Source organism: Aquarana catesbeiana, linkage group LG05, assembly GCF_042186555.1.
Source record: "Aquarana catesbeiana isolate 2022-GZ linkage group LG05, ASM4218655v1, whole genome shotgun sequence".
NCBI lineage: Eukaryota > Metazoa > Chordata > Amphibia > Anura > Ranidae > Aquarana > Aquarana catesbeiana.
The window spans coordinates 178617207-178641852 of record NC_133328.1 but is presented as its reverse complement, the minus strand read 5'-3'; the positions used below and the strand labels follow the sequence as shown (position 1 = coordinate 178641852).

At 41.7% G+C, this 24646-nt stretch overlaps 1 protein-coding gene across 11 annotated transcripts in view; it reads left to right on the top strand.

Annotated features, from left to right (window-relative positions):
• The window catches only part of TRAK1 (trafficking kinesin protein 1), a 234172-nt gene that overhangs the window by 148424 nt on the left and 61102 nt on the right, over positions 1–24646 (top strand). For all 11 annotated transcript variants that reach the window (XM_073630396.1, XM_073630387.1, XM_073630393.1 and 8 more), the window contains one exon: positions 20041–20117. In XM_073630396.1, the coding sequence (XP_073486497.1) occupies positions 20067–20117 (51 nt within the window). In that variant the 5' untranslated portion in view covers positions 20041–20066. The remainder of the gene's footprint in view (positions 1–20040; positions 20118–24646) is intronic.

Here is a 24646-nt window from a genome sequence, read left to right as displayed (position 1 = left end):
CTAAATGAAATCCTTTCTTATTATTGCTTGGGGGTAGAGTGCAGAGGGATTAGAAACCTTGTCAGTTTTTGGGGATGTCTGCACCCCTGATAGGGTGAAGACACCTCCCATATTTTGCCAGTTTCTCCTTCAAATTCATTCACTTTCTGTCACATAGCCAAACAGGAAGTGAGGGTAAAATCCTACCGTCTTTCCTTGGGCACACACAGGTCAATCTAAATAGTTTCCCTATTAGGTAAATTGCATTTTGATTTTGGCCACGCAGTGAACAAACTCATGTGAACAAGCGCAAGAGCCGTTTGCACATGCGCTGCTTACATTGAACTCACACAGTTCTAAACGTACTTGCAGGCACAGCAGGCTTTCTCTGAAAAAGTTACTTTCTCATTCTATTTTGGGCATATTTGTTACTTGGGCAGTTGTTACTAAACTTCCTCACATCACCCCATAATATTGGTACCTCCATCTTCTGTTAACTGCTTCCCGACCAACCGCCGCAGTTATACTGTGGCAGGTTGGCTCCCCTGCACGAGCCGTCATAGCTATACGTCGGCTCGCGGGGTAGGGAGGATAGCGGGGGTGCCGGTGCTCATTGCCAACAGTCACGATGACTGCCAGCCATGAGCAATCGTGAGCAGGATAGACAGAACAGGGACGAGTGTGTGTAAACACACACTTCCCTGTTCTGTTCTGACAGGAGTGACAGATCGTGTGTTCCTATTAGCTAGGAACCACGATCCGTCACTTCCTCCAATCAGTCCTCTCCTCCTTCAGTTAGAATCACCTCCCAGGGAACACAGTTAATCCCTTGATCGCCCCCCTAGCGTTAACCCCTTCACTGCCAGTGACATTTTTACAGTAATCAATGCAATTTTATGGCATTGATCGCTGTATTAATACCAGTGGTCCCAAAAATGTGTCAAAATTGTCCGATGTGTCCGCCATAATATTGCAGTCACGATAAAAATCGCAGATCGCCACCTTTACTAGTAGAATAAAAAAAAATAATAATAAAAATGCTATAAATCTATCTCCTATTTTGTAGACGCTATAACTTTTGTACAAACCAATCAATATACGCTTATTGCAAATTTGTTGTTTTTTTTTTTTAACCAAAAATATGTAGAAGAATACATATCGGCCTAAACTGAAGATTTATATATATATATATATATATATATATATATATATATATATATAAATCTTCAGTTTAGGCCGATATGTATTCTTCTACATATTTTTGGTTAAAAAAAAAAAACAACAAATTTGCAATAAGCGTATATTGATTGGTTTGTACATATATATGTATATATATATATATTTTTTTTTTTTTTTTTGGGGGGGATATTTATTATAGCAAAAAGTAAAAAATTATGCGTTTTTTTTTCAAAATTGCCGCATTTTTTGTTTATAGCGCAAAAAAAAAAAAACCACAGAGGCGATCAAATACCACCAAAAGAAAGCTCTATTTGTGGGAAAAAAAGGACGTTAATTTTGTTCAGGTGCAACGACGCACGACTGCGCAATTGTCAATGAAAGCGATACAGTGCCGAATCACAAAAAGTGCTCTGGTCAGGAAGGGGATAAATTCTTCCGGGCTGAAGTGGTTAATATTTAATTAGAGATGCATTTTCCCGTGCGCTGAGATCGCTATAGTAAATGGGGGATTGAACTCTGTTACCGGCGCACCACGTCGTAAATATGGAAATGTGCGTTGCGCCTCGCCGTGCACCTCTACTGATGTAAAATTGCCCCTTATGTGTCACACTGGTTGCAGAGTTTAATGTGTAGGTTGCACAGGGTGCAAGGCTCGGGAATGCATATGGCATGTCACACAAGTGTAGGGAGTGCATAATCGTTTATGGCACAGGAGTAGGTACCACGTAGTACATTAGGGGTTTGGGGGGAGTACTCTGTCATTTTTGGTTGTACACTGGTCTAACAGGGCTTTTGTCCCCAGCACAGAGGGGAGCCCGGTGAGCAGAGGCTGCAGGCAACAAACTGTACCAGTATGGGTAGTATGGCAGACTCCTAGCTCAGGATAATCTGGATCAGCAGGAGGAGGCCATGGCTCATAGGGCTGGGTTACCGAATGATCAGGGTATAGGTGGGCCACTCATGCACTGTTAGGTCTCTCTAAGCCAGTGGTTCTCAACTCCTGTCCTCGGGACCCACCAACAGGCCAGATTTTAAGTATTACCTTGGGGAGATGCAGACTAGAATACTGCAATCACTGAGCAGCAAGTGATATCACCTGTGATGTATTTCAGCAATCTTGCAAACCTGGCCTGTTGGTGGGTCCTGAGGAGTGGAGTTGAGAACCACTGCTCTAAGCTGTACCGCCTTGTGTCCCTGCTGAAGTTGCTGACTGACCAATAGGACACTTAGTAGCTCTGTATACAGGACCAGCGAGTTCTGGCTGAAAGAAAAATTCTGGTTAATATGCATTGTATTTTTGAAAAACTCAATTTTAAATGCTCTGAATGGCAAACTACAGGTCAGAGCTCCCTAAACGCAGCATGCATGAATCTATTCCAGTGGACTGCAATGCAACACATAGGTGGGAACAGATGGAAAAAAAAAATAATCTACTCTGTCCCTTTATTTTTCTTGCACAGTAAACTGTATGACAACTGATCTAATGAAAGCTCTTAGTGGGACTCTCGAGCCCCTGAACCACAACATGCCTGTACAGTGCGCTGTAGTGTTTTTTAGGATTATTTTTTAATAGACTAGGACTTGGTAATGGGAATAATGTTCAAGTGGAGTTTGGATAGCTCTGTTGCCCTTTTTATCAGGTATAGTTTTGCTTGATAGGCTATTCTTTTCTGCCTCAGGGAGTAAATCTCACCTGAAATTCTTACTGCTCTATCCTGTTCTTGTGATCATGTACTCAGCAAAGACTGCGCTTCTGGTAGGAGCTGTTGTCACAGTGAAGATACTTAGAATCTGTAGCTGTGATTTTCAACCTTTAAAGGGCTAGTTCACCTTTACCAAATAGCTGCCTATGCAGGTAAGGGGCCCTTGTTAGGTAAAAACCGCTTTAAATTTGAATAATGTCCTTGCCATAGGTGTAGGCCATATACACGCCTCTTGAAGCCTGGTTGAACAACTCCCAGTGATGGCATCATCCCATTCTGCTTTGTTGCTAGGACATTGTTCGGACACTCCCAGCCATTACTCCTGACTCCTACCATCACAGGAGCAAGCTCTCAAACCCTCATACATGTGTGGTTCACTATCTCCTCCATTACAGCATTGTTGAGTTCTGAGCTACTGTGACAGGGAAGAGAGCGTGTGTGCAAAGGGCTTTTAATCTGTTGGGAAAGCCTTCACAACATAGCAAAATGGGATGTTTTTTGTCCAGGCTTTAAGAGATATGTAAACTGCTTACACCTATAGCAGGGGCATCATTTACCTTTTTTCAAAGCTACACAGTTTGTTTTTATTTACAGGTGCCCTTTACCTGAATAGGAAGTTATTTGGCAAAAGGGAACAAACCCTTTAATCAATGTCGCTGAAAAAATAATGTTTTATATATCAGCTCTTTCCCATGATGTGGCTACAGCCGTAAGGTGTGGAAATAACACAGTAGAAACATTAGTACTGTTCTCAGCTCACGAAGGCAGATTATATTTAGTGTAGTTTCTTATCCTCGTGCCTGAAATTCTACTAGTCCTTGGTGGACACTGTTTTGGATATTTACAAGGAAGTACATCAACTTTGAACACCATGCAAAGAATGAATACAGGAACTACAGAGGCATGATACAATTGCCCGACTAAAAGAGATTTGGCTCTTGCAGGCCTGAAATGTCAATCTGGAAAAACCTTGTCACACATATCCTATACGTTTGTACTCATTACAATTGGCAATACTTATGCTGATTATTACATAGGGTTCATTAAAGGTACACTCTAGTGAAAAGGTTTGCTATGGCAGAGTACCTGCTCAGTTCTTCCGTTTTTCATCCAGGAGTTACTATATTGTGCCAGTTCATCCCAGTCCTTTTTGTTGATAATTCGTGATCTGAGAACCTTTTTTTCTTAAAATGATACTAAACACACACTGCTTAATTTACATGATCTCTTGTCTTTCTGTATGTGGATGATGGCACTGTAATTATGTTAATTAAAAAAAAAAAATCAAAGTGCCCTTTTTCCTAATCTATATACAGCTGTCACATGACCCATATCTTTCCCAGCTGGTCTGCAAGGAAACAGTGACAGGAGGAGCTTCTAGTCCTCTGCTACTGGTCAAATGTTCAAAAAAAACTGCCTTTGGGATACAGAGTAAAAATAATTCATATCAATAAACTGTTTTAAATTGTCATACAAATATATATTTGAAATCAAATCTTTATTATTTTTTGGTAATAACATGGTGTGGGTGGATTTCTGCCAGTCACAGGTTGTGTCCCGCCCCTCCAGTTTGTGTCTTAATAACAGGGAGATGAAGCCACCATCAATCAAGATATATTATCCCACCCCCATTGTATTGAGCTAGTGGGCATGAAGTTGGAGGGAGAGTGGGCTGTCATTTACCACTGTTCATATGACCACACGTGTGACTCTATAGTCACATGGGCTGCTCAGATGTGATAGGGAGGAAATGCTCCGCATAGAAACTCGCTAAAAACTCAGCATGTGCAGAGTTGCCACCACTGCACTGTAAAATCCCCAACTGCAGTGGGGACATGAACAGAAGGATTAACCAGGTATTTTGCAGAATACAGAAAACAAATCCCATAGTGACTGAGTGAGTATAAGCAGCATGTACTGCCAGTTTTTAAGATGGAGGTTTAATGTCACTTTAACTGTATCTGATAGATACATTCCCAGACAAGCTTCTAGCTGGTTTTCCCTTGGCAAATCTAACAAAGGACTAAAAAGTTTCTCACTACCACTTATCAATTTAAACCTTGAAGGTTAAATGTAATTTGGGAGAAAGTGACACAGAAAGTGACACAGCCCATGCTTCAAAAAGTCAATCACAGTAACCCCCTGAGATGTTCTCTCAAATCTGGCTACAAAGAATCATAGAGAACACAGAATGAAATGAAATTTGTGGATTTTGGCACAGCTGCAATTTTTTCTGGGATAATTACAGTGCCGCCTGATAGCTCACCTCCCCAGCTATGGTATACATACCTACCATCATCACCTCCCTACTGCAGAAGTTTACTTAAGCTATTAAACTCCTGTGACGGATGGTTTCAAGGGTTACCTAGGTTGGTGAAAGAAGAAATCCATTTGCTAATGGAACTTGGTTGCATAAATCCTCCAAAGTATATTTTTTTATATGAATGTAAAACGTTGTTACCAGCTAACGTAGCAGTTTTTTTTTTTTTTTGTTTTTTTTTGCTGGCTGCCTCAAAGGGCAGAATTTCTTTTAAATATTTGTAAAGTAATGGATGCCCTCAGCTAGTGGATTGAAAACCTAGAATGCAATATAGTCTTCCAGTGTGTGGGCATGCACTATAGTTCATTTCTAACCACAGCACAGTGCTGTACCACTCTTCACCCAATCTACCACAGTTGCATTGTACAGTAACTGCAGTAAAAAGCCTATTATAGCCAAATATTTCACAGTCCAAAAATACTTATTAATTTATACAGTATAAATGTTCTTCCTAGTGTTTTATCCAGAGTGAGGATTGTATATTTGTTCATTAGTAAGAACACAGCTCTCCAGAGGGATACTAAAATAAACCTTTTAAAGCGATGTACGATTTCCTAATGCCAGCCTGAATTTCTAATGTTGCCAGAGCCCATTTGAGCTTTACATATTGTAATATAGTTAATATGGGTTATAGTGTTGTACTAAAATGGAAAATCTGATTTTAACTCATTACTGACTGGCTTTGCAATATACAGTTTTTACACATTGAGTTCAGGTTTGGTTTTAAAGTTTATGTAAGACAAAAAGTTTGTCTTTTTCAGGAAGAATGAGACGCTTTGTCAGGTTTTTATTGCTGTCTGTGTGCTTGTTGGGGAGGTTATACCCCTGTATTTGTCCTTTTTGTGCTTTGTCACCAAGGCAAAAAGTGAGGGGAAATCCAAAGTTTGAGAGTTGACACCAGAGCCAGAGGTGACGGCAAATCTGCTCCAGTGAAAACTCATTACTTTAGGGGAATTTTCTCATCTTTTTGTTGTATCTTGAAGACAGGAAGAGAAGGGGAATTTTTCCAGCTAGTTGCAGATTGTAAGAGCCTGTTCACACCTTTATGATGCAGTAATATGTGAAAACTTGCATGTTGACCGTGGGGTGCTCTACTGCCATTAATTCTTAATGGCACTCCAGAGCACCTTGCCAATCGCCGTGTGTTGCATTTCTTCACAACCCAGGGTAATCCATTACTGTGTGTTGTGGTGCCCTGCATTCGTACATGCACCTTTTATTGTTGTTTTGGGCAGCCCATTCAAATAAATGGGCTTCCCTAACTTAATACACCTTAATGCACTGCAAACGTGTACCCATCTCAAGATACAACAAGATAGAGAATTGAAACCCTCTTAGTCCATTCAAAACTAAAACAGCTACACATACTTACAAAATGTTATGTCAATTATTTGACTTCAAATGCCTTTGTTAAAAAATAATTATGTACATAGAAAACAATGATTTCTCTAATCTCCCAATTTTCACATATTATACCTTAAAAATGGGTAAAAGTTAGGTGCTATGGTCTCCAAAGGTTGGTTGTGGTGGCAAGGTCCAGAAGATAAAATCTGTTCTATGCAGTATGCAGAATAACTGGCCATTGAGGGGAAAAAGGAACCAAGCCTAGTATTAAGTCTCCCAATTTTCTGCAGCATTAATGGACTACCATACATAAATTATATAACATTACATAGCTGCTTTTAGGGTCTGTTCACATTTCCCACACAATGTGTTAATGCACAATGCACTGCAAAAGTGTGCACCCATCCGAAAATAAAACATGATGGAGAACTAATTATTCTATCCAAAACTAAAATGGCTACACATACGTATACAAGAATGGATTTGCTTAAAAAATGTAATGCCAATTGTTTGACTTCAAATGCCTTTGCTAAAAAGTAATTATGTACATAGGAAACCATAATTTTTCTAAACTGACATTTTTCACAAATTTGAACCTCAAAAATGGGTAAAAGTCAAGTACTGTGGTCTCCAGATGTTGGTTGTAGTGGCAAGGCCCAGAAGACTAAGTCTATTACATGCAGTATGCAGAATAACTGGTCATGGAGCGGGGTAAAAAAGAAACCAAGCCGAGTATTGGGTATCCCAGCTCTCTGCCACATTAAAGGACCACTGTACCTACATTATATAACATTTACATAGGTGCATTTAGGGCCTGTTCACATTGCCTGTACGCATTTACTGCTTGTTCAGAATATGTAAATACTCTAGTGTGCATGTTCTGGGCACAGATTAACTCTTCTCCTCTAGCATCTCTTATTGCTTAGTTCCAAAAAAACCCCTAATGCAACTTGTAAGGGTGTGACAACAATGCTGTTCTACACCTAGATTCCAAGTAGTGTTACCTCTCTGATGTAGGCTGTGCCTGCTTGTACCTGGCCATACATAGTCCTGCACACTGCTTTTTGAAATTTGATCCAGTTTTTTTTTTTTTTTTTTGAGTCTTGTGTTTCACATAGTAACTGGATTTAGGACTTGTTCGAATTTTCATGCAGGAGCCTTTAGTTAAAGTGGTTTGATTTATTTTATTTTTTTTGTTTTATATATAAAAATACAAAGATGCCTATACTTACCTGCTCTGTGCAATTGTTTTTCACAGAGCAGCCCCGATTCTCTTCTGGGGTCCCCGTGGTGCTCCAGGCCCCTCTTCTTCATCGGGTGCCCCCCACAGAGAAAAGAGACATCGAGAAAAAACACTATACAAATGTAGCCAAACATTGGAATGTAGTCCATAACAAGGATGTCTCCAGTCTATTTATTCAGAGGATCGAAGCTATAGTGACACCCCCTAGGGAGAGCGATTTAGAGCGCTTTGCAAGTGGGAAGTTTACTATATTTTTTCCCTGAATACCAGGAAACCAGCAGGATTAAATTTTGAGTGGGATGTCTCATATTATTACGATTTACTCTCGGTTGAGGTTGGATTTTTTTTTCATATATACAAGCACTTTTTTAATGTTTAAACTGATGTTTTATGGGGTTGCATTCCTGTGCTTTTCCTGCTGTTTTGCTGTTTTACTGGTTTCTGGTTGTCTTACTGCTGCTTTCCTGCTGTTTTTCTGATGCTTTTCTTCCATATTTCATCCATTTGTGTTTTCTGGTGACTATGTATCCCAATTAGTCTTCGAGCCTCCTGAGATTCAGATACCTGTAAGGGTTCTACTAAATAATATTTTTGCATGTTCATGTGATCAAAGAGCGGTGTTCTCTAATGCCGTTTATACTAATTAATAGAGTTTTTCTAACTATTTAATAGACATCATGACACCGTTACTTTGTATTTGTGCCCTTATATTTTTTAGTGGCACCCCGTGAACTGAAGTGCCTACATATAAACATGGTACGTTCTACATGTTTTGGTAGATTTTTAGACATTATTTATAAACATAGTTTTACTATTAAAGGTTGCTTTACAACAATATGCACGTATACTTGTGTTTATAAATCTATTTAGTTTTGTTACGATTTCATGTTTTCATGCGTTTCCCCCGTATTCTACATGATGATGGTTTATTATGTCTTTACTTTTTTTGATTATTTCGAAGTATTAGAATTTCTTATATATGCGTACCTTGATATGTACCTATAGCAACTTTCTTTGTTTTTGTTTGCCATCTCGGTTTGTGGTCTATTTCCATGTTTTCCCGGGGGCCTCGTACGTATGTATTTCTTCCCCCCCCCCCCTTTTTTTGGCCACATGTGTTTGCAATTTAAAATCATTCAATGCATCATGTGACACTGACATGTTTGAATCTGGTATATATTTGTCAAATAACGTGGTCATTTAGATATGACTACCAACAATGATGTTGTGAAATGCGTCAGCTATCTGTCCTTCTGTTGTCACATGAACGTTGACTATTCATTACAATAAAGTCTTTTATCAGAGTACGGCTGTCCAGAATCCATTTCTTCTATATTGCTTGTGCTGAGCCTGCACCTGGCTTCCACTTTGAGGAGGGCTTTTCTTTCAGCACACCACTTGGCGCGGTTCACCCTTTTGCCCCCCCCCCAGAAAGCCGCTTTACTTGGGGGCATCCGTGTGGCCTCGCTCCCGAGTCCTGCTACTGCATCCATTGACACAGACAGCGGGACTTGGCCCCGCTCCCTTGTCACAGGATTTGATTGACAGCAGCGGAAACCAACGGCTCCTGCTGCTATCAATTTGTCCAATGAGGAGGGAGACCACGGCTGGAGCTGCCGGGCTTGTGCACATCGCTGGATCGGGCTCAAGTAAGAAAAAGTGGGGTTCTGGGGGGGAGCTGCAGAAGAGAAGGTTTTTCACCTTAATGCATAGAATGCATTAAGGTGAAAAACCTTGAGGCTTTAGAACCACTTTAAGGGTGTTCTGTCAACTTACACTTTTTTTACGTTGCATAAAGTGGCGCAGATGAGGTTCTGTTGTTGATAGGCAGTTAATGAAAAGCAGACGTGTTCCTGAACTTTATGAATGGGCTCCTTTTTTTCTTTTTTTCTTTTACCATTGTCTATGTGTCTAAAGAATGGTCCCTGACAGCGTGTTTCCCATATTAACCAATTACATTCATCTATTTCTTCCTTCATACTAAAGTGGTAACAAGAGAATCTGCTTAATGACTGTGGACCACCCGGATTCTGAGGAAGGTTCTGCTCTCAGTCAAACTAATAAATGTGGTCATTTATGTCCGTGTCATGTTCAGTGCTTGCACATGAACCCTAAATTAGGGGAGAACTCCAGGGGTGTCCTATTTATTGTTACCAATATAGCTTTAAAATTGAGAAATATCGAATAATTACATTATTTGCCTGTTTTCATGGCTAGATCTTGTTGCCTGTTTTCCAGGCATTAGGTCATTGGACATTGATGTAAGGTTGCAGGGTTTTGAACTGCTGGTAGAGGTTTGGTTTGTATCCAGATGAGATATGTGGTCACATACTGCATGTCTTTGGAATAAGATTTGTCTGCGATTATTGGTATGGGTAGGTCACTTGGTATTTATTACTGGTGAATTCTTAAGAACCGTCTCCGTTCTTCAGAGCAAAGCCATGTTTCTATAGTAACAATGATTATTACCGCTTGAAATCTAACTTGTCAAACCACCGGTTACAAAGAAATTGTTTCTAAGGAAACCACAATCTGGAAAAATGGCTAGGAACAAAGTTTGCTTTTTAATTAGCTAAAAAAAAAACGTTTGCTGTCTGCTGTGCCCAGGATAATTTGCATGTGCTTTAATTTGCTGAGCATGGAAATGTGCAAATGTCTGAATTAAAAAGCAGCAAGAACAAGAGAAACCGTCTTTCCTAAAATACAGAAAGCCTGCAGTTGATATAGAGATATAGAGCTAAAGTAAGAAACCCATATCCTATTTTAAGTGTCTAAATGGAAGATGGAAACACTGAAGTCCTTTAGGCTCGGTTCACACATGGGCGGCACGACTTGCAGGTCGCCTCAGCGAGGCGACCTGCAAACGACTGCCGGGGCGACTTGCGAGACGACTTCTGCATAGAAGTCTATGCAAGTCGCCCCAAGTCGCCCCCAAAGTAATACAGGAACCTTTTTCTAAGTCGGAGCGACTTGCGTCGCTCCGATTAGAACGGTTCCATAGCACAGAACGGGAGGCGACTTGTCAGGCGACTAGGTCGCCTGACAAGTCGCCCCAGTGTGAACCGAGCGTAAAAGTGGGCTTGAGCTCAAAAAGTAACAATTTGCTATCATATAGGAAAAAATCTCTAAACAGTAAGGCCCCTTTTAAACAGGCGGATCCCGGGAGGGTCCGTTTTTGGACATCCGCTTGCTCAGCGGGGATCGATCTGTTGATCCCGACTAAGCCGGCGAATGACCATCTCTGCACACTGTGCAGAAACGGACCGGTCAGATCTCCGATTTCCTCTATTGGGGGATTGGATACAAATGGACCGCCTGTCCGTTTTCATCCGATCCGCAGACGGATGGAAAAATAGGGTTTTCCTCCATCATCAGAAACGGAGCATAGCGGAGACTGATGTCCTCGGATGTCAGCGGATGTTCATCCGCTGACATCCGCTATCCCATAGGGATACATGTATGTCCGTTTTTCATCCGAAAATGGATGGATAAAAAACGGGCATACGGTCCGCCTGCGTGAAAGGTGCCTAACTGTACCTAAGCACTGAAAAATCTACCTTTTGACTTTAATGCCTCCTGGACACCCAGTGCACTTCCTAACATGTGACTTTGCTAGGAACTCATGTTCTGTAGACTGATTAATGTGGTCTGTTCCCCAGGGGTCATAGCGCATGTAGTAGTTTGTCCCATTTTCTAATGTGCTGTCTAAGGCTAACTGTGAGGTTGGACTCCCTTCCTCCACCATCATCCAACGACGCAGCTAGTAAAGAGACAGCAGCTTTGACAAACAACACTTTTCTCCATCTCCAAGCACTTACCTGGGACAAGTGTCTCACGAGGAATGCAGGGGGCTTGTCAGCTAAAATGTTCTAGGCATGTGCTTGGAGATGGAGAAACATTACATTTCTTAAAGTAGCCATCTCCTTGCTTGCTGAGTTATTGGATGGTGGTAGAGGAGAGGGGTGACCTATCTGACCTCACAACTAGCTTTAGACAGCATTTAAGAAGATGGGACAAAGTATTAGATGTGCTTTGTCCCCTGTGCAACACAACACATTAAGGTGGAACTTTACTCTCTCAATCAACGTTGACTTTTTTTAATCCTTATGCTCCTAGCATTAGTAAATATATAGAAAAGTAGTTGTTTTACACTTTTTATTTACATTTCTTCAGTTGCTTTCTGGTTTCCAGCCTTGGCAAATGATATCATACACCCCAGGAGTCTTCAGGAGGGGTTTTCTCAGCTAAACACACCCTCCTGCCTGCATGCCTATGCTAAGGGCAGACAGATTCCAGGAAGTAAATGGTATATAAATCATCTGCCCTTACTGAAGATGGCCACTGGCAGAAATGCTAGGGGTATTTTCTAAAGTTATTTCTCAGCAAAATAAAGCTTGGAGACATGGGTGGATGAGTGAGTTTTCTTTGAATATTAAAAATAATTGTGGCACTCAAATGCGGTGTAGTTTTGCTTTAGTAAAATGGAAGTAAAACTTCTGCTTTAATGAGCTGCAGCACATTGATTTGGTCATCCCTGAATTCTTCCTCCCCGTAATAATGATTCATTTGTTAGACTGACAGTGCTTGTGCAATGTAACAGAGCCCTGATTGGGTGATTCTCTTCCCTCTCACAGTCTTACGTGCTGCTGTGCACAGGAATACACACACACACACGCACAATTTTGTCAAAAGTATTGGGACGTCTGCCTTTACACGCACATGAACTTTAATGACATCCCAGTTTTCGTCCGTAGGGTTCAATATTAAATAGGCACACCCTTTGCAGCTTTAATAGTTTCAACTCTTCTGGGAAGGCTGTCCACAAGGTTTAGAAGTGTGTCTATGGGAATGTTTGACCATTCTTCCAGAAGTGCATTTGTGAGGTCAGGCACTGATGTTGGACGAGAAGGCCTGGCTAACAGTCTCCGATTGAATACCTGCGGATTGAATTTGATCAGGTGGAGGTCAGGGCTCTGTGCAGGCCATTTAAGTTCCTCCACCCCAAACTCGCTCATCCACGTCTTTATGGGCCTTGTTTGTTCACTGGCGTGCAGTCATGTTGGAACAAGAAAGGGCCATCCCCAAACTGTTCCCACAAAGTTGGGAGCATGAAATTATCTACAATGTCTTGGTATGCTGATGGCTTAAGAGTTCCCTTCACTGGAACTAAGGGACCAAGCCCAACCCATTAAAAACAACCCCACACCATAATCCCCCTCCACCAAATGATTTGGACCAGTTCACAAAGCAAGGTCCATAAAGACATGGATGAGCGAGTTTGGGGTAGAGGAACTTGACCGGCCTGCACAGAGTCCTGATCTCAACCCGATAGAACACCTGTGGGATGAATTGGAGTGGAGACTGCAAGCCAGGCCTTCTCGTTGTACATCACATCAGTGCCTGACCTCACAAATGCTCTTCTGGAAGAATGGTCAAACATTCCCATAGACACACTCCTAAACCTTGTGGACAGCCTTCCCAGAAGAGTTAAAGCTGTTATAGCTGTACAGGGTGGGCCAACTCAACATTGAACCCTGCAGACTAAGACTTGGATACCATTAAAGTTCATGTGCATGTAAAGGCAGGCATCCCAATACTTTTGACAATATAGTGTGTGTGTGTATATATATATATATATATATATGTGTGTGTGTGTGTGTGTGTGTGTATGTATGTGTATATATGTGTGTATATATATATATATATAATTTTATTTTTTTTTGTAAAACGATGCAGCTCATGCAATGTACCTTAGTCCCAGACAACACCCATTTGTTATCTTTAAACAACCTCTGGAAAATCAATTAATCCAAGGTAAACTGTATGACATGATCTTTGGCTTACAGGACAAGGTCGATTTCTCATCTTGTGCTGGTTGTTTAATTGGGAGTAAGTGCTTCAAGCTCATAGATATTCTATACCACAAAGAAAGGTACCATGAAACCCGTGTCCAGGGATAACCTATTCATTCAGCAATGGGAACCTCATTTAAATGGGATTTTTAAGGCAACAAACAAAGAGAAAAATTTTTTAAAAAAAAGTTAGATAAGTTTTATTTATACAAAAAATTGTTAAAAGGTAATTAAATATATGAAGATATACATTTACAAATACAAAACAATACAAAATGATACACTACAGAGGTGGCAAAGAATTATATGATCCAACGCGTTTCAAAATGATTAAATTTCTTCTTCAGGGATAAATTTTTGCCATTATCTGAAAGGCACAAAAGTAACATAAATATACATACATATCTATTTTTGAACAACCAGCAAAAAATATGTGTAAAAAGGCTTACAGTAATCATGATTGACCCAGCGAATTTCTCAGCATGATACTCCAAAAACCCCCATCCAGCCAGAAAACGGTCTTATATCGTGCAAAAGAGCCCTCAGATATTGAGATCCAATGAGAGATGCCAAATGTCCCAAGCAAAAAGAAAATGCTTAGGGAAAGGGGAATGTGAAGTCTGAAAATATACATGTATATAATTATGATCATCATCTGTGAAAGAGAGAAAAAAAAAAAAAAAAAAAAAAAAACACCCAAACTAACCTTGCAACAGACCTGTAGGCTTGTATGCCTTCAAAAAAATTCAGTATACAATGAAGAGGGGAAATTCCCTTTCCTAAAAACAAGAGGAGGAGGAATGGAATGAAGAAATGCAAAAATGGATAAGGAACACATAAATGAAAAAAATATGAAACGAAAAAAGTGAAAAAAAAAAAAAAAAACACAACTGTCCATTGTGTCCTGGTATTTTAGTGAGCTTGATCCAAAAAAGGAACTAAGTCTAATATATGAGGGAATATCAATTTAGCTGAATAAGAAATGTTTTTTCATTCTCCAGATACTATCCACAGGTAGAGAAAAGGGGTCTGGAGAGGAGGTAGCAAAGAATAATTATCCCCAAATATTGTCCACAGGTAGGAACAGGGGTCTGCAGAGGAGGTGACAAAAAATAAATGAAAAATAAAGAATGAAATATAAATGATAAATAATCCATTGATGGAAATAGTAGTTTCAAGCTTACCATAATTTCAACAGCAAGACTCCTACAGATGAGCATACGTGATTTATCAAGGGTCCAGGGGGAGAAAAGGATCCATCCCGAGCCCAAGCACAAACCCACAATTACCCACTCTCAGCAGCAAATAGCAGAGAAATAACGCTGGCAGCTCGAGGGCTCCCGGCGTTCTCCTTATAAGTCCCTGCATGTGAATGGTTTAACGAGCGCGAGGTGATGACGTCACTCCGCAAAACGTAGGCGACGTCACCTCCGCCGCTCACAATACAAGTCATAGAAGCGCCTGTGTATCCGGATGTGAAGGGAGACAGGTCGGCTTCCCGCTCCGCCCACCCCCAACGTCAAAAACCGGAAGAACACAGGAGAGAGACACACATTGCTGACACTAATGAAACGCCCGTACATCAGGGCGCAGGGAAAGACAGGCCGGTGCTCCGCTCGGCCCCCCCACCCACACACTCGCCCAAAACAGGAGGGCCTGTCCAAAGACAGTGCCCACTCCTGTGGATTGAAAAATTATACTTAAAATAAAAAATTAAAAAATGTAATAAAGTGTACAGCAGGGTCTCTGAAAAATGAAATATAACAAATAAATCAAAAGATGTCATAAAAGACTGGATATGTGAAAAAATGTATCACACATCCAGTATTTAAGCAGGGACTTTTTTAGAGGAAGCATATCCAACAAGGATAAATCCTCAAAAGGAGAACAAAAGCCCCCGACACAGGAAAATCCATAAAATGCCAGAGGATTTCATTCATTTCATTCATTCAGTGCATCATGTGGCTTTGTCCCACATAATTACAAGTTTTTCACATTGCGCATACATTTTAAATATACTGTATATAAAAATTATAGGAGTAGACTGAATGGGGCACCAGGCTCAGATATGTCCTCCCTGTATTCTGTAACATACCAGTTTCCAATACTTTTTTTATTTACAGCACCATTCATGAGTTTCATAAAAGAAAAGTTACAGCATCATTTCCAGAATTCTACAGGTCCCTAAGGCTCAGTTCACACTGCCAAGACTTCTGGTGAGACTTTGCCAGGAGACTTCCAGACAACGGGAGTACTAATTTTGAGGCACAAGTCTAATAGAAGTCGCCTTGAAGAAGTACAGAAACCTTTTCCAAAGTCGGAGCGACTTCAGTAGTGCTAAATAAAGTGGTTGTAAAGCCACTTGTCATGTCCCTACAATCCTGTCTGTTAAATAACATATGCCCCACTGTATGTTCTTTATTTAAAAATATTGCAGATTTATACCTTATTTCAGACGTGACTCCTCGGCTCTCTCCTCTCACATTCTGCCAGATATAGCGGGAGGGCCCGAGAACTCCCACTGACGTCAGATGGGAGGAGAGGAGGAGGAAGCTGAGGAGTCACGTGAGCGCCGGGAGACGCTGTGAAATAAGATAGACTTTGGCTTTTTTTAAAATAAAGGACATACAGCAGGACACTTGTTATTATCTAACAGAGTGGATTGTAGAGACATACCACTATTATTTTACCAGCTGGGGGGAGGATTGTAGAGTGGACGGAGCTGACAGGCAGGGAGGGGGGAATCGGAGGAGAGAGGAGACACAGTGGATGATGGAGGCACGTAAATTGACCATGATGTCGGGGATCAGCAGCCATGATAAGCCATGGTCAGTTTACAGGGGAGGGGCGGAAACTGGCAGGATCAGCCAGGTTTTTTAAATGATACAGGGGGCCAAATGACACAGCACAAGCACCTTGTTGTATAAAATGCTTTAACCACTAAGCCACCGCCCACCGTCATATGACGGCGGGACGAGGCATCTCTTGTTCTGGGCGGACGTCATATGACGTGATCGCCCTCCCGAGCCACTAGGGGGTGCGCGTCACTCAGGACCCGGTGCGCATGCCCGGCAGCCGTGATGTCCGCCGGGCACCCGCGATTGCCGGGTAACAGAGCAGGACCGTGGATCTGTGCATGTAAACAGAGATCCACGTCCTGTCAGAGAGGAGAGGAGACCGATGGTGTGTCCCTTGTACATAGGGACACCGATCGGTCACCTCCCCCAGTCAGTCCCCTCCCCCCACAGTTAGAATCACCTCCCTAGGTCATACATTAACCCCTCGATCGCCCCCTAGTGTTAACCCCTTCCCTGCCAGTCACATTTACACAGCAATCAATGCATTTTTATAGCACGGATCGTTGTATAAATGTGAATGGTCCCAGAAATGTGTCAGAAGTGTCCGATATGTCCGCTGCAATATCGCAGTCACAATAAAAATCGCAGATCGCCGCTATTACTAGTAAAAAATAAATAAAAATGCTATAAATCTATCCCCTATTTTGTAGACGCTATAACTTTTGCGCAAACCAATCAATATACGCTTATCGCAATTTTTTTTTACCAAAAATATGTAGAAGAATACATATCGGCCTAAACTGAGGAAAATATTTGTTAAAAAAAAAAATGGATATTTATTATAGCAAAAAGTAAAAAATATTGTGTTTTTTCAAAATTGTCACTCTTCTTTTGTTTATAACGCAATAAATAAAAACCACAGAGGTGATCAAATACCACCAAAAGAAAGCTCTATTTGTGGGGAAAAATGATAAAAATTTCATTAGGGTGCAGTGTAACATGACCGCACAATTGTCATTCAAAGTGCAACAGCGCTGAAAACTGAAAAATGGCTTTGGCAGGAAGGGGGTGAAAGTGCCCTGTATTGAGGTGGTTAAAGTAATAGGATCCATTTAAAAATGTAAAAAAAAAACACTTTAAGACAGCACTCACATGTAATGCGACTTGGAGTCTCACAAGTCGGATCCCAAGTTGCAGCAGTGTGAACCAAGCCTTGATAACCCTGTTTTCCAGGCTGAATTAATAAAGATAAGCTTGCCTGTCCGCTTATTTAATGGCAAAAGATGAACCTGTCAGTTTGAGTGACTTTGCATAGGATAAATGATTTATGAGCAGGATGAAACTAGGCATCTTTTATAATAGTGAGTCCCCAAATGATAATGAATCTCTGTCTGGTCTATAGATGGAGGTATATACAGTAATACAAAATTTATGCCACTTTTCCATTGCTTCTAATCTGTAATATGCACTAAAATAGAATTGCCAACCCTTCAAACTGTTGGGTGAACCTTGTTGTTTCTGGACCTGTTATGTGTTCGCTCTGCACCTTCTATACTGAAGGTTCACCCTGATCACTCTTCCATATTACACAAAGGCTGCCAAACTGAATAAATCTGAGTTAGGAATTGAAATACTGCATTGTGTAGGAATTATTACATAGAATATAAGGTGTCAACTTCGTCCAAATTGTATTGGAAGAATAACCTGCTTTGTTGTATATCTATCTTGGAAAGATTTTTTATTTATTTTTTCTTGACTGGCACTGTAGCTATCTTGTGGTTGTGCGGCTGACACAAGGATTGTTGAACAGATTATAGGAGTGGCTTGTGCTGCTCCTTAACTTTTTTTTATAGCTTGAAATTGACTTCTCAGACACCGTCATCATCCACCTATTAATCATCATGTGGGCTAAAAATATCTGTGTTGTTTCGCACGTACACTTCTTAAAGTAGACCGTTTTGAGGATGGTAAAAGTAAATTTATACATAGTTGACAAGAGGACAAATGTGATTCGTCAGTATTGTAAGTTCAGGTTACAGCATTGCTGTCAAGGCGACCGGGCAAACAATGAGATATGCAGAGGGACATTTTTTTGTGGATGTTTATTTTCATCAGAAGAACAGCATACACTTATATATTTACATAGAGTGAAAAGATTGCTTTGCACTTCAACGCCAACACCCAATTTTCACAGAGGAAATCTGGAGATTAAAGACGAATATGTGGTTTCTGATGTTGTAGACCTCCATCATCTGTGTTGGGGCAATGGGTATGAATCAGAATAACCTTACTCTATAGGTTTCTGATGCAGTATATCATTTACATAGTGTGTGGCATTAGGATTGGCTACTTGAGAAATGTTCATTATATATTGCTCTGTTTACTGCTCGTTTATTACCTTGGGGCCTCATATCAGTAAAGTGTTAAAACTTCTAACATCAAGTGATTACAATCCTATATATTGCCCAGCATTATCTATTCCAAGTAAGCCTAATTTGAACTAATCAGATTAGGTTGCACATCTTACAAAGTACTAAGCACAATGATTGCACTTTCTAATCCTTTATTTCAATTCTACTATTTAGAGTTTCTCATTTGCCACCCAATGGTAATAAAATGTATTTATTTTACCAAGAAATGATCATATTTGTATTGTGCCTATTGTACATACATATGATGGCCATACACAGGCAAATTAGGATATTCTGGATCCTAATGGGAGGTTTGGCATGCAAGAAACTCTGGTTTGCCAGTCACTATCTAGTCAAAAGAAAATTAACAACTGGGATGATAGATGAGATATGGAATTTGCAGTTGTGTGTTTTTAGTTATAATAAAAAGATAAAGAAATATAATGGTTTATAAGACCTAATAAATAAGATTTTGAAAAATATGTAACTAAACAATTAGCAGGTTCCGATTATACACCTTTAGACTAGGTAAGCCACTAGCCACTTTGGAAGATGTTCTGAACTACTAGTGTATGCCATCTCGTGGACTTATCTTTTTAATTTACAGTTTACATTTTTGCAGAGTGCCAGGAGCATGGCTCTAGAGTTTTTTTGGGCACTGAGACTCTGGACCTTCTGGTCTCAGCTTCAGTCACATGCCGCTGCTTTGTCCACCTCTTCCCTCCTCCTACCCAATAACAGAGCACTTTGTGTTATGTAAAGTCATTCACAAAATACAAAGGCCCATGTGAATTGGCAGCAGAAGGCAAGGGCAGACAGAGATGCTGTGTCCCTCCTATTAGAACTCTGGAAATGTAGCGGTAGCTGTACTCCCGGAGCTCCATAAACTGTCAGAAGTAAATAAAAGATAAGTCCAAGAGGTAGTATGCACCTTTATGTACTTGACCCATAGTATGCCAGCACATTTTACAGATTGGCTGAATTTCTGTAAGCTTTAGCTTTAAAGAACCCTGGCCCAAAACACAAGTGTGGTTAGGCTCTGATAGAAGCATAATCTTCCTGACAGCTGTGCAGAATTCCTTTAGGTAAATACATTGTTGTTTCCATTAAAGTCTGACTAAGCAGTTGTTTTGCTTCCTAATCGGATTCCTTTAATTTGTTTCTATTAAGACATACATCATTTTTACTCTTGTGTTTTATTTTATTTTCAGTTTTATGTGCTGAACGAGTTGGCCAGATGACTAAAACATACAATGATATAGATGCTGTAACACGTCTTCTAGAAGAGGTAAGTTTTTTTGTACCTGAGCTTTAAAAGAAAGTGTTCATGAACATTGATAGTGGATGTGTGTTTTATGTATACATGTTTAGGAACTGATTAAATAGATCTGCGAATAGTTTACACAAGAGAGTCTGTTGTGGAGTCTGCCACCAATTTGCATTTATTTGCATGACTTTGCTATCTGTCTCTCTCTCAGTCTAAGTGCCATGTGGATAGTTCATTGTCCTGACTGCAGTGTTGTGAGCAAGCTTTTTAATAAACATATTGGGAGTAAACTATTTTCCACATTTCACTGAATCTTCTAAATAGTGATTAAACGGCTTGATTTGGTCAGAAATTGAAAAATATTCACTTTGGTTTATATATGTATAGACTAAGCCAGGGCTCAAAATTTCAAGTCCTGAGCTACTAGCCAGGCCTTAAGAGTTACACGCCACAATTTGCCTCACCCAACCCCTACCCTGCCCTGCCCCTAAGTCAACCCCTAAACTTGCCCTCACAAATTATCTCGCGAAATGCCACTGTTAAATGTTTTATGCAGAATTAAGCTACAAAAATATTAATGACAACAACTTTAACAGTTATGACAATAACATAAAGCATATTTCATTGATCTGACTGTGATAAATAAAATAAGGATAAAATATGATTGGCTACTATAGATACTGTACCCCACTAAAGTGAAAAAAAACAAGAAAAAAGCATCTGGAATGCATCCAGAAACGCATCAAAAATGAGCAGGCAGAAATGCATCTGGAATGGATCTGGTGGACACTTTTGTGGTGTGAACAGGGGCTTAAATCCAGCCATTTGCACGAAAAATGTGTCAAAAATGCACAATGTCGCACTACAAAAATGCACTGGTTCACAATGGAATACATGCATTCCCATTTTGACAGAAAGCATGGGAAAACGCAAAAAGTAGCACAAGTAAAACTTTCTCAAATTATACCGCACCAAACGGCATGCTACTGCACTTACCATGCAGCCTTGATGGCTGCAACTGATGCGTTTTGGGTGCCATTACAAATTAATGGTTCCACGTGCATTTCTCAAGGGCAGCGCATTAACGCGTGGTGCAGGAAACCAGCATGAAATGCGATTTTGCTGCAAGGCGTTCTAGTGAGAACTGGCCCAACACTATTTAGCAAGCTTCGCAGCGTCTCATAAAGGAAGGCAGGAGAGGGGAAGGTTCACTGACAAAAAGACACCTTTACTGCACAGAAGTGAGTTGCCCTTTCTGCTCCTACTATCATCAGACCGGATGTAAAGTATGCCATTGACATGAGAGATTGTAGTGCAGAGGAAGAAATCTCTGACCTGGATCAACCCAGCAAACATAGCTCTGAATGAGGAAATGCTACATAACTGACCTCTAAGGACTCCACCACTCTTGTCCCACAGGAAGCCACCAACATTTCCTGTCATGTCAGCCTGATGAAGTTAATGTGAATGGTACTTTGGAGACACCTTATTGGTATCTGGTTGCCATGGGTAGAGCAGCTGTCAGTCTCCGTTGCGGTGCTCTCGTCTCCCTGCCCGAGCCGAGTGGACCCGCCCGAGCCAAGCTGAGCGGACCTGCCCCCCGCCCGAGCTGAGCAGACCCACCACCTGCCTGAACAGAGCAGACCCACAACCCCGCCCGAGCCGAGATGAGCGGTCCCGCCCCCTGTCTGAGCCAAGCCGAGCTGTGCTGGCCCGCCTCCCAGCCTGAGCTGAGCGGACTCGCCCCCCACCCAAGCTGAGCTGCGGTGTCCTGATGAAAAAGGTCCCCCAGCGGATAATGCCTCCCCGTACTGCGCAGGCGCAACGCTTGTGCAGTATGAACCACAACGGAGCCGCCAAAAATAGCCGAAGATGAACAGTTGTGAGTCAGCTGTACACGGCGCCTGCGCAATGACCACAGCATTGTGCCAGACGCTGCCACACACTCTCGATGCTCGTGCTACTCTGCAAGGAGAGGGTGTATTACTGTTATATTATGTAAGGGGTGGATGGCTACAGAAGAGGCCGAATTTTAAATTGATAGGCAGAGCTGATAACCACCGCTTAGGGGTGGTTTTAATAATAAACTACATGTCTTTGTGCGGCAGCGTCTGGCACAATGTCGTCGTCATTGTGCAGGCGCCGTATACACCTGACTCACAGCTGTTCATCTTTGTCTATTTTTGGCGGCTCCGTTGTGGTTCGTACTGCGCAAGCGCAGTACAGGGGGGTCATTATCCGCCGGGGGACCTTTATTAGCTGAACACCAGCCCGCCTCCCTGCCCAAGCTGAGCGGACCCACCAGAGCCGAGCTGAGCCAGCCCGTCTCCACGCCTGAGCGGACCAGAGCCAAGCAGAGCTAAGCCAGCCTGCCTCCCTGCCCGAGTCGAGCAGACCTGCCCCTCGCCCGAGCTGAGCTGGCACGCCTCCCTGCCTGAGCCAAATGGACCCGCCTCCCACCCAAGCCGAGCTAGTACACTCGCCCTCAACTTTTTCCACTCGCCAAATGCAAGCAGAAGAGTGGAAATTTTGAGGGCTTAAAAAAATATCTAAAATTACAGTACAATTTCATAAGTGGTCCCTCAACATATATGTGGTAGAATGCATAAACAATTCTTACATTATATAAATAAAACAAAAAAAAAATGTTCCCCTTCACATACTGGTCGCTAGATGCTTAGGTCTTCCTGGTGCATCTTGGGAGATTGTCATCTGGTTTATTTTCCCTAATTCAGACATTCTCAGCCAGAACTCCATGGAACCCTAGGGTTCTTCCAGGGGTTGCTTGGGGTTCCTTGAGCATAGACTGATTGACCTTCCATCTGATTGCACCTGCATAGTTGCAGGGGCAGAGTCAGCAGCATGACCTCAATTATCTTTTTAGTTATCTGTAAGGGTGACACTGACATTCTGACCACCACTGTAAGGGGTGTATTCTGCCTACTGACCACCAATAAAAGGGCATTTTTCTCACTGACTCCTAATGAATTGGTTTTAGCAGAGTTCCCACAAGACCTATAAATGATTTCACATTTTTTTTTTAGGAGTAAAAAGGTTGAGAAAGGTTGCCCTAATCTGTCAAGTGAATTCAAGGTACTGGACTTTAAGGTGGCTGTAAACCCTTACATATACCCACTGAAGTGACTAGCCTCAGGTGATACACAGAGATGAAACAAATCATCTTAAGCTGTACATGTTTATCTGCTGTGCTCTCTGCTCTACAGCATTAAAAAAAACAGATCAAAGGCTTCTTCTCATCAGTAGAAGACAGTGGGTGGGGGTCTGACATCACACACACTGCAAAGCTAGAACACAGAGCTCAATGGGACCTTAAACATGACAACCCCTTCTAACAGGCTCACAGGGAAACATGCAGAAAGAAAAGAGATTGGAGAGAAATCACGTTCCTGAAACTACAGTTATTCTTTGGGGGAAGCAAGCTGATGACAAAAAGCTCCCAAATGCATATTATTGAGCAGAGAGTGCTGGTGAACCATTAATTTTATATGCATCTTTAAACTTTTTTTTTGTCTGCCTTTGTTTTATCTTAATGCTGATCTGTAGCTTTTTTTCAGCCACTTCTGTCTATATACTTGTGCTTCAAAAATGCCTGCTTGGCATTTCTTAGAACTGGTTTCTTGATGGTGACAACAGTGGACCACGCCTGTGTAAAATATGCTGAAAATTACTACTTGTAGTTTCCATTGGAATAAATAAAATCCGATCAAGCACTTGGATATAATGACAGTATCCACTTACATCCATGTCCAGTAACAGCTTTGTGGTGTAGTATAGAACCCACCTAGTGACCAAGCAGGGCTGAACTGCAGAAGTACGGTTCCCTGTACAGCGCCCATAAACAAGTTAGGTCACCGATACGTCCATTGTCTTTTCCTGGAAACCAGAAAGAGCGTCCCGCCTTCTTCATAATATCATGTTTGAGGCCTGGTTCACACTGGTATGACACGACAGTCGTACCACTTTGGATCCGACTTTGCACTTTGGATCGTACCACTTTGGATCCGACTTTGCACTTTGGATCCGACTTTGAACAGGGATTTGACTTTGATCCCCGACAATACCAGGCACTGTTTTGTATGAATCTTTAGGGGTAACTCCACGCACAATGTAAAAAAAAAACAGCATGGGTTCCCCCTCTAAGAGCATACCAGGCCCTTTGGTCTGGTATGGATTTTCAGGGGAAACCCCACGCTGAAAAAAACGTTGAGGTCCCCCCCAAAATCCATACCAGACCCTTATCCAAGCAGACAGCCCGGCAGGTCAGGAAAGTGGGTGGGGACGAGCGAGCGCCCCCCCCCCCCCCTCCTGAACCATACCAGGCCGCATGGTCTCAACATGGGGGGGTGGGTGCTTTGGGGCAGGAGGGCCCTGCACCCCCACCCTATAGCAACTTGTCCCCATGTTGATGAGGACAAGGGCCTCTTCCCGACAACCTTGGCTGTTGGTTGTCAGGGTCTGCGGGCGGGGGGCTTATCGGAATCTGGCCCCCTTTAACAAGGGGGCCCCATGATCCTGGCCCCCCGCCCTAT